This window comes from Mus caroli, chromosome 16, assembly GCF_900094665.2.
Source record: "Mus caroli chromosome 16, CAROLI_EIJ_v1.1, whole genome shotgun sequence".
NCBI lineage: Eukaryota > Metazoa > Chordata > Mammalia > Rodentia > Muridae > Mus > Mus caroli.
In genome coordinates this window covers 34,995,424-35,013,471 of record NC_034585.1, presented here as the reverse complement: position 1 = coordinate 35,013,471, position 18,048 = coordinate 34,995,424, and the positions used below count along the sequence as shown (strand labels likewise).

General features: G+C 43.6%; 1 protein-coding gene across 2 annotated transcripts in view; it reads right to left on the bottom strand.

The window, feature by feature from the left end:
- The window catches only part of Gpr156 (G protein-coupled receptor 156), a 98,086-nt gene that overhangs the window by 65,962 nt on the left and 14,076 nt on the right, over positions 1-18,048 (bottom strand). Inside the window, exons 2-3 of one of the 2 annotated variants that reach the window (XM_021185045.1) lie at positions 4,111-4,562; positions 3,551-3,687 (exon numbers count right to left, since the gene is read on the bottom strand). In XM_021185045.1, the coding sequence (XP_021040704.1) occupies positions 3,551-3,687; positions 4,111-4,206 (233 nt within the window). In that variant the 5' untranslated portion in view covers positions 4,207-4,562. Of the gene's footprint in view, positions 1-3,550; positions 3,688-4,110; positions 4,563-18,048 lie in introns of those variants that run through there. The other variant, XM_021185046.1, reaches the window with a different exon arrangement.

Below are 18,048 nucleotides of genomic sequence, written 5' to 3'. Positions count from 1 at the left end.
TTTGTGTAACTGGAATTATAAAAGTATTTTATTTATTTTTTTGCCTTGTCTCTTTTACTCAGTATAATTATTTTTGGATTTACCTATATTTTTCCAAATCAGCAATTCATTGTTTTTGTTACTGATTAGTATTCTATCACATGAGCATATAGTATTTTTTTCTGTGTTCATTTTTATGAATATTTATGCTATCTCCAGCTTTGGGCTATTAAAATGTCTGCCATGAACATTGGTTATAAGTCTTTCTATAGACATAGAGTCATTTATATCAAGTAAAAACTCAAGAGTAAGATTGCTGGGAACTGAATTTTGAAAGAAACCAGTGGACAAGGTTTTCACAATAGTTTTACCACAATGCACTCTTACCAGCAGTGTGTGCCAACACATACAAATAGAAGAATTTTTATCAGATTTATAAATATTTCATTTCAACCCATGGCTTCTTTTTTATACTCTCAAAATTCTCTTTGGAAGACAAGTTGTTATTTCATTCTTACGAAGCTGAATTTTTCAACATTTTCTTTTATAGGTTGTACTTTTGATATTTTATCCAAGGAATATTTTTCCAGTATCACAAAAATTTTCTGCTATTTCTGAATAAACATTAGAGTTTGTGATTTTCGTTTTGAACGTGGTACACGGTGGAGGTCAAAGGCACTTCTTTGATGTGGGGATCGAGTTTTTCCAGGGTCCTTTGTTGAAGGGAGTGAACTTTACCATGAAATTGCCTTTGCTCTTGGTTGTTCTCTGTGGGCCACAAACAACGTGGGTTTACTTCAATGATATCTTTGTGTCAATGTCTATGTCTATATTTGCCAGTGCAAAACTGACCTTATTACTGTGTCTTTGTGGTAAGTCCTGAAATTGGGTGGGTCCTAGTGATTTTATGCTTTTTGAAATCTGAGTTGGGAATTCTAGGTTCTTCAAGTGAACTTTGAGATCAGCTTGCTGATTTTATATATATATTACACATGTTATATATACATATATGACATACATATGTGTATATATACATATATTGTATACATACGCATATACATTATACATACATATATTTGTACACACATATAATATATATATGCATACACACATATATATGTTGTATATATGTATGTATATTTATAAAATGGGGGGATATAACTATGATTGGGTTTGTTTTAAAGATCTATTTCTTTGGATTTGCTATATAATCAGATTATCTGAGAGTAAAGACATCATAGGTTTTTATTTATTTTTTTTAGAAGTAGGTCCCTTTTAAGGCCTTATTGTTAAAGACATCATATACTTGAGTCATTGAACATGGAGAAATCTCACTGCTATTCAACTGGAAGCTTAATCCTTACTAGCTATCTTTCTTAGTGCTGGGAGGTTTTAGTCATGCTACTTCAGGGGAAAAAGACAATTATCAAGCTAACCTAACTATGAACCTTGTGAGCTACAAACTGAGCTTTCTGAGAAGACGTACCTGTGTAACAGCAGAGGGAACACTATGGGAGTAACTGTTTTTAAGTGGATTTGAGACCTCGTCCATGAAAAGGAACCTATCCCTGAGACTGTCAGCAAGGTCCAGAACCTATGGATTGTTAGGTCACGGACCCTGGGGGAAAAAGCCACTACTGTTATTCTGCTAAATCAACACAGCAATAAAATGACTCCTAATGACTTATTGGTACAGCCATGGATCAATACATCACTCAGCCTTCCCCAGAGAAGCTTCTTGTAGGTGGCAATTTATACAGAGCTTCACAGCTGCTCACCATGCAGACGTCAGGAGAGGGCTTAGCCTTAAATGGGCTCTCATATATCAAAGCCCCCGCCTCAAGGCTCATGGATCTATGAGGAAGAGGGTCAGAAAGACTGTAAAAGCCAGGCATAGTAGTAGATGACTTCAGGGAAACTGCTTCCTAGACATAACAGGACATGCATACATGCACACACACATGCACACACACACACCCCTATGCATGCATGCAGACAGACAGACAGACACACCCTCAGAATGAAATGAAGCAGATCATCTGATTGTTTTTGTTTGTTTTTGAGACAGGGTTTCTCTGTGTAGCCCTGGCTGTCCTGAAATTCACTCTGTAGACCAGGCTGGCCTGGAACTCAGAAATTCGCCTTCCTCTGCCTCCCAAGTGCTGGGATTAAAGGCGTGCACCACCACGCCTGGCTGAATTATTTGATTGCATTGTTGCTCCTTTGAACAATTTCATTGTCCAAGACAGCACTTTTTAAAATGGGCTATTTTATCTTTCCTTTCATGAGCTACTTCATCACATAATGTACTTTGATCCACAGTGTTTCTTATCATCTTGTTCTTTTTTTTTTTTTTTTTTTTTTTTGGAGACAGGGTTTCTCTGTGTAGCCCTGGGTGTCCTGGAACTCACTTTGTAGACCAGCTGGCCTCGAACTCAGAAATCTGCCTGCCTCTGCCTCCCGAGTGCTGGGATTAAAGGCATGCACCACCACGCCGGGCTCATCTTGTTCTTTATAAATACCCTGACTTAATAAATTTCATATATACAGCGGTTATGTTTTTCTAGAAAACCATGACTAATAGAGTAAGTCCCAGGTATTCACACGGCTACAAGCTGAAAGCATCAGATCCTTCTCACATGGGCCTCACTGCTAGGCGGCCTTCAACGCAGCAGCCTAGAGCAACCGAGAGAAGAACAAGACCCAGGATGGAAGGTGTCATTTCATACCCTAACAACTAAAGGGGCACACTCCATGGTAGTCTCAGGTTAAAGGCAACCTTTCCTTTTTTTGGGGGGGGGAGGTTTAAATTTTATTCTCTGGTGTCAGAGGACAACTTGTAACAGCTAGTTCCTTCTACCATGTGGGGTATCAGGGATCAAAATCAGGTCCTCCAGCTTGGCAGCTAGCTCCTTTACCCACTGATCCACCTCACTGGCTGGGAAGGGAGAGACTATCTCAAACCCTCTATAGACAAGGATGACTTTGAACTCCTAATAGTCCTGCCTCCCGCTTGAGCTCTGGGATTACAGGCAAGCATCTGGTTATACAGGATGCTGAGGACTGAACCTAAGGCTTTGTGGATACTAGGCAGGCACTTTGTCTACTGAGCTGCCTCTCCAGCCCAAAGTTTCTTTCGTTTAAGTGAACAAAGCTTGCCCCAGAATGCTTTCAGCTACTGGTTTACTGGGAGCAAACCACACGAAAGACAATGATATCATTGTATAATTTGCTGACGGGGCGCTAGTTTACATTATAAAAATCGTGTAGGTCTCTACCCTATACTCATGACCTTTACGGTTCTTTTCTTGGCAGCACTCACCACTTGGATTTAAGCATCCTTTCTTCCAAGACCACCAAGCACACTTACTGTATCCATTATGTGTCAATCTGTTTGAAGTGTTAGAGGCACAGGGGGAAGCATGAGAGACAAGGTCCCTATGGTCACTAGCTTTGCAGTGGGGGGACCCTAGCTAGGCCTAGCCGCTCTTGGTGCCAAGATGATGTCAGCATTCTGGGTTTCACAGTTCTGGTTACAGGGGGGCGAGACTCTAGGCAGGAGGCTGCTTACCTGTTCTTCCTGCAGCGAATTGTGAAAGCCAGAAAGAAAAGCACCAGAAGTAGCCCACAGCTGAGAAAGGTCCACATAATCCCCAAGAGGGCAGGAGACAGTGGGGAGGCGACTGTACTACTGTGCTGGGACTCAGTCTGGAGGGAGAAAAAAAAAAAAAAAAAAAGAGACGTGGTTAAGAATGAGGGATCACGCCTTTAATATGAGCGCTCACACTCAGGAGGCAGAGGCAGGCGGATCTCTGAGTTCCAGGCTAGCCTGGTCTACAGAGTGAGTTCTAGGATAGCCAGGGCTACACATGGAAACAAAACCAAAACCAAACAAGCAAAGGAATAAAGGATCTATAGATGGCACCAAAGTAGGGCCATGCTTGTGCTACATGGACAGTTCCTCCTCCTCCCTCCCCCCCTCCTCCCTCTCCCCCTCCTCCTTCCCCCTCTTTCTGTCCCTCCCCCCCTCCTCCTTCTCTACCACTACCACCACCACCACCACCACCACCACCACCATATTTATGTCTAGCCCCATGGCATCTATATAACGCCCCATGGCTGCTCACTTACAATGGTTGTCTTGCAAAGATCATGAAGGGGTCTCCGATCCAGCTCTTGACCAGGAAAACTGTCACAAAATTCAGAGCAGTTGATTTCCGGCTCCATGTCACCCCATGCACCTCGATGGGCATCTACTCAGTCTTGGCTATTCCCAGTCAAGGATGCAAACCGTTCGCTGAAGCACAGAAACAACTCGAGCCTTTCTGCCAGAGGCTCCATCTCAGAGTTGCCTCCAGAGTCCAAATCCAGGATTAGAAAACAAATGGCTCCAAGTAGAAGTGAAAGGCTGTTTCATTAGTCTCCTTCATCATGCATATTTGAAGAGCAAATGTTCTTCAGCTGGCTCCTGGCTCCCAGTGGGTAGCACATGGTCAAGAGTGGGCATCTCAGGTCATAGAACGAATTGATTCTGGCTCACCACCAGAGGGCAGTCAGCACTCCACGAGCTCCCACACTGGGCCCTGGAGGGAAGCAATCAGACTGGTTAACAAACATGCACACGCAGGTTTAAAATTATTTTAGTATCTCAACTATACATGGTTACATTCTATCGTGTGTAGGGATATACTTATAAATATTGCAACATTTTAAAGTATAAAATGTTTTAATAAATACGTTCAAAACTCATTGCAATAGCTACTCTAGAAACAGATTAAGTACATTTCATAGTTTCTAGGTAAAAATCTCTGCACTTTCTAGAGCCTTCTAATGACCAAGCTCTTTAAAAACCTTACTTTTGATTCGTAAGGCACATCATCCCCTTTTCCCGTCCCCAAATTCATGTCCTAAGATCTTTCCACACAGTTCCTCGCTTAACCTCTGTTTGATCCTAGGTGATTCTGGGATCAAGGGCCCATATAGTCTCTTGTCTCTCAAGATGAGGAAGAGCCTTCCATGTCCAAACAGCTGAGTTGCCCAAAACGTGTACTGGTTTTTATCTATTTATTTAGTTTTTTAAAAAAAGATTTATTTATTTATTATATATAAGTACACTGTAACTGTCTTCAGGTAGCCTAGAAGAGGGCGTCAGATCTCATTTCAGATGGTTGTGAGCTAGGATTTGAACTCAGGAACTTCGGAAGAGCAGTCAGTGCTCTTAACCTCTGAGCCATCTCTTCAGCCCCCATATTTATTTAGTTTTTAAATTTAATTAAACATTTATTTTTACTTATTCACTTTACATCCTGCTCACTCCCAGTCACCCCCTCCCACAATCCTTCCCCTACCCCCTACCCCCTCCCCTCTTCTCTGAGCAGGTGGGCCCCTCCCCTGGGTATCCTCCCACCCGGAAATTTCAAGTCTCTATGAGACTAGGTGCTTTCTGTCCCATTGAGGCCAGACAAGGCAGCCCAGCCAGAAGAACGTATCCCACATACAGGCAACAGCTTTGGGATAGCCCCTGTTCCAGTTGTTCAGGACCCACATGAAGAACAAGCTGCACACATACAATATTTGTGTGGGGAAGCCTAAGTCCAGCCCATGTATGTTTTTTGGTTGGTGGTTCAGTCTCTGAGAGCCCTGGGGGTCCAGGTTAGTTGACTCTATTGGTCTTCCAGTGGAGTTCCTAACCCCTCTGGGGCCTGTGTACTGGTTTTTAAATTGTCAGAATCACAGAGCTGCCATGGGCTAGTTGGGTTCTAGGGAGAGGGGCTGAGTAACCCGCTGAGGAGATGTTATTATTCTCAAAAAATATTCATAATATGAATACTGTGATCAGAAGAGAAGCCAAGACAGACACCTGCAGTCTCAGTGCTTGGAAGGCCGAGGCGGACATGTAGGAGTTGGCCAGCCTGGCTACAAAGCAAGATGTGCAGAAGAGAGTGAGGGGAGGAGAGAGAAGTGGATGGGGTATGTGGTCCATGGGTCACAGACTGGACATGCCTGCGTCTTATCCCTACGTTTTAAAACCAACCCATCTTTTAATAGAAAAGACAGATTTGGGGTTAGTCACAGGAATGTAAGAGGTTGCCATTTCTGCTTTGTATTTTTGAAAGCACCTACTATAGCATCTCTGTGTGTGTGTGTGTGTGTGAGTGTGTGGTGTGTGTGTGTGTGAGAATGTGTGTGAGTGTGTATGTGTGTGTGAGTGTGTATATGTGTGTGTGAGTGTGTGTGTATGTGTGTGTGTGTATGTGTGTGTGTGAGTGTATGTGTGTGTGTGTGTGTGTGTGTGAGTGTGTGTGTGTGAAACTTGGACAAATATTAGATGCTACTAATCAATAGTCACTGAACACTAGACCCATGGTTAAAGCAGAACAATTGTGACAGGTGCTGAGTGCCGTCTTGGAGTCTGTACTTAGACATAAACAATACAGCACCAGGTGTTGCCCAGTCACTGGCCTCTACCATGTTCTTGAATTATTTACCAGCTTCATGACAGAGCAATCACGAGAAAATTAGAGTCCGCTGTCTCCCATCCAGCATTTGAATTCTTGTGCTGTCTGGACAGATGACTGAATATTAAATTACGAAGCAAACAAGGCATGGCTATTCGTATCCTAATTTTGTTGGAATTCCAACAGAAAGGGTCTTTCTTTCTTTCTTTTCTTTCTAGCCACCCCCTACTTTCCTACGGAGTATTCTAGCAATGAGCAATGTCAGGAGTCACAGAGCAAACTACACTATGGTAGCCTGGAAGGTCGTGTGTTTTTACATTGTCTTTTCCATCTTAGTGGTAAACCAAAGACCTATTTTTGGCTTGATAATGCTTTGTTGTCTGGACCATCCTTTGAAGAGAGGATGTTTGGCAGCATGCCTGGCCCTCTCCTAACAGTTTCAACAACTGCCAGTCACTGCCAACTGTGCCCAGTATGTGCCAAATTGAGACTCCCTGGCATCATGAGAATTTTGGTCCCTTTAAAAGCACAGAAATGTTAAGGGACTATGTTTTTGTTTTAATCACAGGTGTGGGGTTGCTTTAGACTGTCCACAGCAGCTGACTATGATTTGTCTCATGCTCGGTCAGGGATGTTATTTTGCCAGCTGAAAATAGTTTACATTTGGCATTCTGGGGACGCTTCAGAGGGTATACAAGTGCTGCTGCCCTTCCTTCTCCTGCTATAGCTGATTGCTGGTTGGAGGTATCCTGGTGATGAAGATCACACTTGCCCCAAGGACTTCCTTAATCAACAGAAGGCAGTCTAACAAGATCAACACCTCCTTTCCCCTCTAACCTTCTTGCTCTCCTACCTAGGGTTGGAGGGTTGGAAGGTTGGAGAAGGGTGCTAGGAAGAAGAAACCAATAAATTAGCCAAAAGTCTGGCCACACCCTGGTAAAGACAGGATACATCACTTACTCAAAGTTGACCCTGAGAAGCACTGCTCTGGGAACCAAGTCTTGAGAAACCCTTTGGTCCATGAATATCCAGCTCGGGAACCCTATAATATTACAATATTAGATTTCCATATGGGACAGGCATACAGTCCCAAAGATGGCACTTATCCACAGAAATTCACAAATGAACAATCACAGGTGCATCTCTCTATGTTGACACACTCCTAAGCTAAGTTCTGAAAGGAAGAAGGGCTCAGCCATTGAGAACTGCTGAAGGCCTCCGTGTTGACTGACTGGGGCAGGGTGGGGGCAGTCAGAGAGGGCAATGGAGAGGCATCATATCATCAGACAGAGTCAGAACCAAGGCTCAAAGAGTAAAGTCCGCCAAGCCCTTTGTAAAGCAAACCCACCCCCACACCCCGCCACACACACAGAAATCCCTCTGGGGATGCTATGTTTCATGTTACATACAGTAGCAGACCCAACTCCAGGCACTTACAATAGACCACAGATTTCTTTTCCAAGATGGTGTTTTATGGGGGCTTTCAATAGTCTTATAATCTATTTATCAACCTATTTATTTAACTTTTATTATAAATAATCCTATTTGTTTCTAGCCACCATCCATTAGCAAGTTATTTTGCAATTCATAGAACTTCTGCTACTGCCCAGGAAGAATTCCCCACTGTGAGAATTGCTTTACTCCTGTAAACAACTTTAAAACCAGACAAAACATATGAAGCAATTTTTTTTTTTCAGACATTGGGCAACAGATCATAGGACTTTAGCTCCTAAGAGACATTCTGCCTGAAGGCAGATTCTGGGCTGGGGCGCAAAGAGAGAGAACCAAACCAAACAGAAACTAGATGTCTTGCTGAAGTGTGTGTGTGTGTGTGTCTGTGTGTGTGTCTGTGTGTCTGTGAGAGAGAGAGAGAGAGGGGGGAGGGAGGGAGTTTAGCAGTACTGGGGTGGCTGTAATTTGTAAGACAGTGTAACAAAGAAGAGAAAGTTTGGGGAATCTGCAGGAAGCCCCAGTCTTTTCTAAGCTCAGATCTTTGTATGAATGCAAGAACTCTCTCCTTAAAGCTGAAGAAGTAACCAGTGTCAGGCAGCAGCCAGGCAGTTCCCTAGAGCTGAAAGTACATAGTATTCCAGCAGCAGGAAGTAGAGATTCATACTATGCAGAACACTGAAAAGCATCTTCAGGAAAGTCACACTGCAATAGTTGAACTAAATGAGCCCAAGTGGAAAGCGTCCTCTGGCTGGCCCCCACAATGCTTCAAACCCCACAAAACCTATGAAGAGTGGGAGCGATTCACAACGAATTCAACTCTTTCTTTTTTTTTTTTTTTTTAGATTTATTTATTTATTATATGTAAGTACACTGTAGCTGTCTTCAGACACACCAGAAGAGGGCATCAGATCTCATTGCGGATGGTTATGAGCCACCATGTGGTTGCTGGGATTTGAACTCAGGACCTTCAGAAGAGCAGTCGGTGCTCTTAACCACTGAGCCATCTCGCCAGCCCCAATTCAACTCTTTCAACAACACAACCCAATTCCTCTTCTGCGACACAGCAGGAGCTAACAGTTAACCACATAAAATTAGAAATGTCTACCATACAGGAGCTGGAGATATGGCTCAGCTGGTAAAATGCTTGCTGCACACCCGTAGGACATGGGTTCAATTTCCAGCACCCATGTTTGTTAGTTTGTTTTAAAGCCAAACATGGCAATGTACACTTATTTATTTATGTAATTATTTTATGTGCATTTTTCCTGTTTGGTCTACATGTATGTCTGTGTGACGGAGTTGGATGCACTTGTGGGCTGTCACGTGGTTGCTGGGAATTAAATCCGGGTCCTCTGGAAGAGCAGCTAATGAATGCTTTTAGGGACTAATTGCTCTCTCCAGCCCTAGCAATGAACTCTTACAATCCCAGCATGGGGGAGGTGGACAGGAAGATCCAGCCAGCGTAGTGGGAAGATGGTTGAAGGAGACAAGCTACTCAACCTCTGGCCTCTCCATATGCATGCGTGCACATTTATACATATGCACACCACCTGCACCTACACATGAACATATACATACAAATGCACACATAAACACATGCAGCCTCCAATAAACACGCCAAGCCTTTAATGATACGAAATAAATATGACTTGCAGAGATCAAAATAATAAATATGACTCACAAATATGAAACTTTAAAATCTAGTTCGATGGAAACAGAAAACAGAAATGATACAGGTGGCCCCACAGACCTTAAAACAACTTTTGTACACAGGTTCTTTGTCATAAAGCAAAACCAGAGAAGGCTCGGGAAACAAAGATACAAAGAAGAGCTGAACAGAACCCCCTCAGAGAAAATCAGAATATCTGAGATAAAAGACCCTAGATTAAATACTTTGGAAGGAAATGCTGGTTGACTTAAGGACTTAGCAAGAGAAAATGTACATGGTGAAGCATAGAGGAAAATGACCATCACGATGTGTGGAAGGATAGCCCGTGCTCCAGCACACGAGTGACTGTTGTTCCAAGGGGAGACAGTGGGAAACAGTTTGAAAGAAATAGCCCAGAAAATATGAGAACGAGGTACTATAAGCAATGGATGGTTTTTGGATGAGGGAGAGCTAGTTTTTTTTTTTTTTTTTAAAGGTGTGACCTCTGGTAGATGGCCCAATGTTAATGTATATCATTTATATATATGAGCAGCAGAAATTTGATTCACTGGGATAGATCTGTCTATATATCTATCTGACTGTCTGTCTATCTATCTATCTATCTATTGACCTGTCTATCTAGCCATACATCATCTACCTATCTATTTGTCTACTTATCCATTGATCTATCATCTACCTATCCATCTATCATTCATCTATCCATCTATTATCTATTTATCTATCTATCCATCTATCCATTTCTATCCATCCATCTATCTATCTATATGTGTGTGTGTGTGTGTGCATGTGTATACACCTGTGTGTGCATACACAGAGGACATAAAGTTGGAAGTTAGGGTGGATCTGGTAGGAGGTAGAGGAAGGAATAAATGTAAATGTGACCAAAATGCTTCGAATGCATATATGAAATTCTCAACAATTAAGAAAAAAACATTTAAAAAAAATGCCAAGCTAGGCAGCTCATGCCTTTAATCCCAGCACCCAGGAAGCAGAGGCAGGTGGCTCTCTATGAGTTCAAGGCAACCTGGCCTAGAGAGGGAGTGAGGACAGAGAAGGCTATACAAAGAAACCTTTTCTTGAAAAACTAGAAATGCCAGAGCAGAGGAAAGTCTTTGTGCCAAAGTAAAATGGTACCAGCCCTAAATGTGGAACCCAAAGAGTTAAACAAGATAAATTTAATTGCGTGACTATTTTCCCTGATTAGAACATGAAGGGAGAGGGAGACACATAGGCTCATGAAACTCTCAAGAAACTTAGAATCAAGAGGCTCAAGAAACTTAAAAGACTCAGAAGGCCTGTCCCTAAGGTTATGTAAGCAGCAATCATTTGATCCCTGTAGGTTGGGCAAGGAGCTCCAGGATGCGGCTTTCAGGAGCTGCCCCCATGCTGGGGTGGGCTTTGCTTCTGCTGCCCAAGTCTCCATGCTCCTGAAGGTGACCCTTTCCTCATGCTCTGTAAGAACTGATAGACTCACTGGTTCCCACACTGAACTTAGACAAAGTATTAAATTGATCAGTCATTGCCTTCCCTTTCTGGGGTGAACAGAAATAGTCTCCCCGGGGGAAAAATATCACAATAACGGGAAAAGGGTTATCTGTAAAAATATGCCCACAAGCACACATGTTAGAAAATATGCAAGCGTTGAATTGTCCTTTACATTCAAACCACATATATTATTTCTCAAACAGTCACCTTGGATCTTATTCTCACTTCCAGTTGAGTACGCACGATCCTGCCTTACTAACAATACAATGGAATCATGACAGGCCTGGGAACACAGTTCAGAGGTAAAGAAAGTAATGTCTAGTATGTTCTGGGTTTGATTCTCAGCACCACACACTAAAGCATAACAAACAAACTTGAGTCATGATGGAGCTAGGAAATGAGGGTGTGGATGTTCACACAGATCTCCATGACAATGAATTCATCTCTCTCTCTCTCTCTCTCTCTCTCTCTCTCTCTCTCTCTCTCTCTCTCTCTCTCTCTCTCTGCCTCTCTTTCTCTCAAGATACTGCATGGCAGGCTCTGTCAGAGACACCTGGAAAGCAGCGGTGACTGAAAGGAAGACCTCTTCCAGCACAGTATGTCAGTATATGTCAGTAGGGAAGGTGAACAATAACCTGCAGGTGAAAGACACAAGTAAGAGATTATCTTCAAAACTATTGAGGACATCGAAGGAAAAGACAGAGTAGAGAAAGAGCTTTTGAGAAGATCGGAGAGGTTACCAAGAGATCTCAAATGAGGTGGGTCGTATTTTCCTTATGAGCCTAAATCTGTGCCTAAAAAACAAAATCCAAGTCCAATCCTACTGTGAAAACTATATTATAGCTTCCACAATAATGGCTTCTCTGCTGTCATGTGGGACAAGAGTGGCATTGGTGGTGATGACAGAGTCACTGGGACTGGGCAGCATGAGTCAACAGCAGAACATGCCCTAGCGGGCCTGGAGCCCTGCATTCCATCTCCAGCAAACGTGCGCATATGGGAACACACACACACACACACTAACACACACACACACACACACACACTAACACACACACACACACACACACACACACACACACACACACGAGCACTCACACATCTCACTTAAACAAAACAAAACAAGGAATGATTCCTAAAGTCCTCAGGAATTCTACAGTTCCACATTCGTGCTTCCTAAACAATCAACCCAGCTCCTGGGAACAGAGGGCAGAGCAAGAATAGGAAGGGTCGCTGCTCTCCAACGTCTGTGGGAGGGCATTATGACAGCAGAGTGGCAGAATCGCTGTCTCTCAATAGCAGGTGGGTGGGTGGGGGGGTGAACTTGATCTTGCAGCTGTGGACCTTAGCTTGTGACCGCACTTGTGAACTTTCCCCCTACTCTTTCATCTCCATGTTTCCAAACCTCTGCCCCTCTGCCCTCCTAGCTCCCCGCAGCGGTTCCCTCTATAGGCTCAAGGGCGGTTTTGGTGGATACTCCAGGAAGCCCCCACTCAGTCTTTTACTTTCACATTTACAAGCAACTTTTTCTTGGCCTGAACCTTGACTTTACCCTTTTACTGCACAGCTTGAAATGTCTGCTCGGCAGACAGAATTATAGGAAAACAGATTGGATGCTGCCCTGGAATCCCAAAAGTTCCAGTAAAAGTGTTTATAAACAATAAGGATCTTTTTCCTTTTGGTCTGTTTACTTTTATTTTGTGTATTTTACTTTATTTTGTGAATGTTTTGCCTGGATGTTTGTATGTGCATCACATGCATGCAGTGCCCACAGAGAGCAGAAGCAGGCATGATCTGGAGGTACAGATGACTGTGAGCTGGGAACTGAAACCTGGTACTCTTGAAAGAGCATTGAGTGTCTGTTACTTCCGAGTCATCTCTCTAGTCCTATAAGCGGTAGGATTTGTATACACAGCAGGTCATCTGAACGAAGAGAACGCGGTAGTGTCTCTTGGCCAGCTTCTTCTCTATTAGTATGAGGAGTTCAGCTTCTCTTCTCCTATGCTGGGATTTAGTAAGTGGCGCTGTGATAGACAAGGCCTGGTCTGCATTTAAGCCCCAGCTTCATAGCACTCTGATAGTAGTATCTTGGGCCAAGACTTCTCCAATCCTTAGCTGCCTGCTTACTGGTATAGGAAGCTGTGCTTCAGGGGATCGCTGCTGTTAGACGATAGCACATAGAGTACATATGCAAAAGCAATGGAGGCCTGCTACATCGTCAACTTCTCACTTCCACAATCTAGAAGGGCCATCTATACAGAACACGAGGGAACACTCAATCAAGGTTATCTACCTATCCATATTGTTTCTCTAAACTTCCCCATAGAACCCAGGTTCTGAATCCTTCTCTAACGAAAAGAGTAATGATCTTCGTGCTGTATTTAAAGCCAGCTTTTAGAAGAATAATGAATTACAGACCTCCAGAGCAGAGAGCATATTGTTTAATTCAATGAGCATTGATTAACGTTATCTGCTAGTCGCCCTGCTAAGAGGTAAGGATGAACCTGGCAACAGCCAACAGTGTTGCTCAAGCACCTCGCACACTGCCTATTGGCTTACGGACAATTCCATTAGGCTCCTCCCAGAAACCTAGCAACAGTGACCTAGCAACAGCGACCTAGCAACAACTTATGTCATCAACTGCCGCCAGGTGGGAGCCAACCTGGCATATGAGAGGGACTGCCTAAGTACCCCAGCTCTTTCTCCATCTCCTATTTTCTCTTTCTACCCGCCTCTGTCCTTCCCCCTTTCTATCCCTCCCTTCCATCTTCCTCCCTCCCTCCCTCCCTCCCTCCCTCTTTCTCTCCCCACGTGTTCCTGGCTGGCTGGGTTCTTCCTCCTCTTCCCTTTCTGTCCTTCTCTGTCCCCCCTTTCTCTGTCTCTACCCCTTTCCAGGTCCTCACTCATCTCCTTTTCCCAATAAACTTTATTTGTACTAGGTCTGCCTCATGGAATGATTGTTCAGCCCACCAAGTTGTTCCCATCGCTGCTGCATTATGCTGCATTATACTGCCATTTTACAAAGCATAACACAGGCTGTCACACACAGTGGGTAAAGCAATACTTGCATGCTGACACGATCCAAAGATTCATGGGCTGCAATATTGCTTGCATTACTTGGCACATCTCCCGATTTCAGAGACCTATCCTGAAGTGTGTTGCTAACTCTCAGGTACAAGCTGGCACAATCACAAAACCAGCCTGTAAATCTGTCCTGCCTCATACTTGGATCCTGGAGACCCTTCACCATTCAACAGACTTGGGTTCGATGATTGAAAAGAAAGGGGGTGGGGAAGCACCGTACAAAAAGCCTCACTAACTTTCCGGAGTTGCACTGTTACCTTGAGAAGGCTAGGCTGATTCCACGGCAGACTTCAAACTGGCAGTTAAGGAGACTAGGCCAAAAACCTGAGCAAGTCCAAGCAAGCCTGGGTGAGTCAATTACTAATAGAAAAAAAAAAAAAAAATCCCAGGCTCCAGCCTTCATGCCCAGGTAATAAAATGTCCCAGCTTCCTGACTGAAGCAAGGGCAAGGGGTCAGCAGCAGTTTCCAGACTTCCCCAGCAACAGTTTCCAGACTTCCCCAGCAACAGTTCCCAGACCTCTCCAGCCAGTTCCCAGCCCCCACACCTTGGTAACGGCACATCCATAGAGATGGGCCCAACAGATTATCATAGAGGTCACCTACCCCAGAATCCCCTAGCCTGCTTTAAATCTAGCCTGCCAGCTCATTTGGTTGTCTTTTTCTATCTTGATAATGGAGAGATCCCAGCATGCTGGATTTCTGCAGAATAAAACACTCTTTGCATTTACACACTATTTGAGCCCAGGGTATCATTCTTCAGCAAACCCTGGGCCCTTATAACCTAGTAGCATTTAGATACTATTATGCAAATCATATGTGCATGATTTCCATGAAAACCAGTCAACAAATGTCAATTAGTGCTCATTCATATGCAATAAAATTCTCATTTGAAAACCATTAAGGGCCAAGGATAAATTACACTCGGCTGCCCTCTTTTAAGGAAAAACCACTACGCAGTGCGGGATGCTGTTTCTCATCAGCCGAACAGTCAGGTGTCGTAACAAATCAAGATTCTGACGGCTGCAGGACCAAAGAGAATGAATGAAGTGGACAGCTTCAGATCTGAGTTTTGGACAACTCAGATTTTGCCTGCTGCCACAGAGACCCTTGACCCTCAGTACTCAGATCTCGGGCTGAGCTGCTTCATTAAGCGTTTGTGCTAATGGAGCACAGTGACCCTGGGCCCCTGGCTGAAGGGCATTTGTGAGGATGCTACACAACCGGGTGAGGGTCACCTGTTCTACTACACAAAGGCATGTACGTGTCAAAGCTTTTGGAACTCAGGGGCTCATCCTAGAAAGCCTTCTGGCGTAAATCTTTGTAAGTGAGCTCACATGCTGCCTGTGAATTCCAGTTTGAACTGGACATTAGATTTCCTGAAACTGTAGTTCAGTACTGCTATGGGATACACACCCCTCCTGTGAGCTCCTTGAGGAGAAAGATGGAAAATACAAACCATCAACCATCAAAGCCCCTCTGTAGCCACATCTTTAAACCACACTGAACCTGGCTAGAACTCGGGGGTTTCTCTTCTTCCTTGTCCTTGTCTTCCTCCTCCTCCTCCTCCCATCCTTATCCTCTTCCTCTTCATCCTCATCAACCTCCTGGTCCTCCTGGTCCTCCTCATCCTCCTCGTCCTACTTGTTCTCATCCTCATCCTTCTGGTCCTCATTCTCAGCTTCATCCTTTTCTCCTCTTCTTCCTCGTCCTCCTCCTCATCCTGGTCCTCCTGCTTCTCATTCTTTTCTTCCTCCTTCTCCTCCTTGTCCTCATCCTAATCCCCCTGGTCCTCCTCATCCTCCTGGTCCTCCTTATCCTCCTGGTCCTCCTCATCCTTCTGGTCCTCCTCATCCTTTTCCTCCTCCTCTTGGTCTTCCTCCCCCTCTTCCTCTTCCTTATCCTCCTGGTCCTCCCCATCCTCCTGGTCCTCCTCATCCTCCTGGTCCTCCCCCTTTCCCTCCTCCTTATCCTCCTCGTCCTCTTCATTCTCCTGGTACTCCTCCAAGTAAGACTCAAGGGAGTCTCACTGAGAAGACAAACCATTCTTTAGGGTGGGTTCCATGTGCAGCAGTAGATGATCAAACCACAGTGAGCTGAAGGCATCTTTGGAGGGCTTTGTTTCATAATGTGATACCAAGGCTTAGTTCCCTTATTACCCTACAGGTCCTTTGTGTATATATTATGGTTTCTGCTTTTGTATTATCGTGGATCCCTGTGTGTGCCTCTGCACATACATGTGCTTCTCCTGTGCATGCGTCTTGGCTCCTTTTCTCCTGTTTGTTCCGTCCTATATTATGACTTGTTCATTTGTTTGTCGGTTTTCTTTTCTTTTCTTTTCTTTTTTTTAAGATTTATTTTTATTTATTTATTATATGTAAGTACACTGTAGCTGTCTTCAGACACTCCAGAAGAGGGCGCCAGATCTCATTGCGGATGGTTGTGAGCCACCATGTGGTTGCTGGGATTTGAACTCTGGACCTTCGGAAGAGCAGTCGGGAGCTCTTACCCACTGAGCCATCTCACCAGCCCCTGTTTTCTTTTCTTATTATTTCTTAGATGACTGTTTATTTTCTAAGAGAGACAGACAGGGCGTGGGTCTGAATAGGAGAGGAAGTGGGGAGGAACAGAAGCTAGAATCAGATTATATTACATGAAAAAAATCGATTTTCAATTTAAAAAATCCACCAAGTCCATCCATGATTCAAGTCACGATTCTTAAATAGTCTCAGCCATACTGAAGAAGGTTATGAACTCTCACCTAGAGAAAGCATCACGTAGGCAATATTAAGGGGAAACCACAACACCCCCGAACCTAGTTATTCCAAGTATCCTCATTTCAAACCACAGCTCAGATGAAGCCAGGAGTAAAAACATTTAAATTAAGCAATTTGTACAGTGCTCTCATAACACAAGTGTATCTTTGTGGCCACCCACAAAGCATGATGCGCATAGATAATAAAGGTCACGATAAGCTGCGTTACTAATTAAAACAATTAAATGATAATCATGAATCTGTGTTTTAATTTAACTGTGGAGTATTCCACATAAATGTTAGGTAATTACACACATACACACACACACACACACACACACACACACACACACTTAACAATCCACTAAGTTATGTGTTTTACTTGTCCAAACTCATTTTTGTTCTTTTTCTTTCTTTTTTTAAAAAATACCCTATTTCCATATCAGCTTTAAGGGAAAAAGCCCCATTAAAACTGAGCTTGTGCCAGGCATGGTGGTGCATGCCTTTAATCCCAGCACTTGGGAGGCAGAGGCAGGCGAATTTCTGAGTTCGAGGCCAGCCTGGTCTACAGAGTGAGTTCCAGGACAGCCAGGGCTATACAGAGAAACCCTGTCTTGAAAAAACCAAAAACCAAAAACCAAACCAAACCAAAAAACAAAACAAAACAAAACAAAAAAACCCCAAAACAAAAAACAAACAAAAAACCCTGACCTTATAATGTATGCATGTAATTCTAGCACTCCAGATGCCAAGGCAGGAGGGCCACAAACTTGAAGCTAGCAAGCATTCTACCCTGAGCTACATTCAATACCCAAGGTTGTCTTTAACTGTTTGCAGTATTATGCACTTTCACATGAATTTTTCAGGAAAACAATTACTGCAAAAGGCATCTGGATTTAACACGGGACTGCATGGCATCCATTGTCCGTTAAGGGACAAATGACATCGACTTGTTTATAGTTCTCTGTAGGTCTCATTGAAGCTTTTGTATAGGTGTCAGATTTACATGGAAAAACAGTTCTATTACTTCCTTGCCTGACTGGGTGTCTTCCCACTTCTGCTTCTTGCTTTATGGTGAAAGAGTAAAATTACTGAACACCTGAACTTTTCCTGAACTCTCTTACCCCTCCCATCCAGAGACTGTTCCCGGAGCACTCCTGAACTTTTT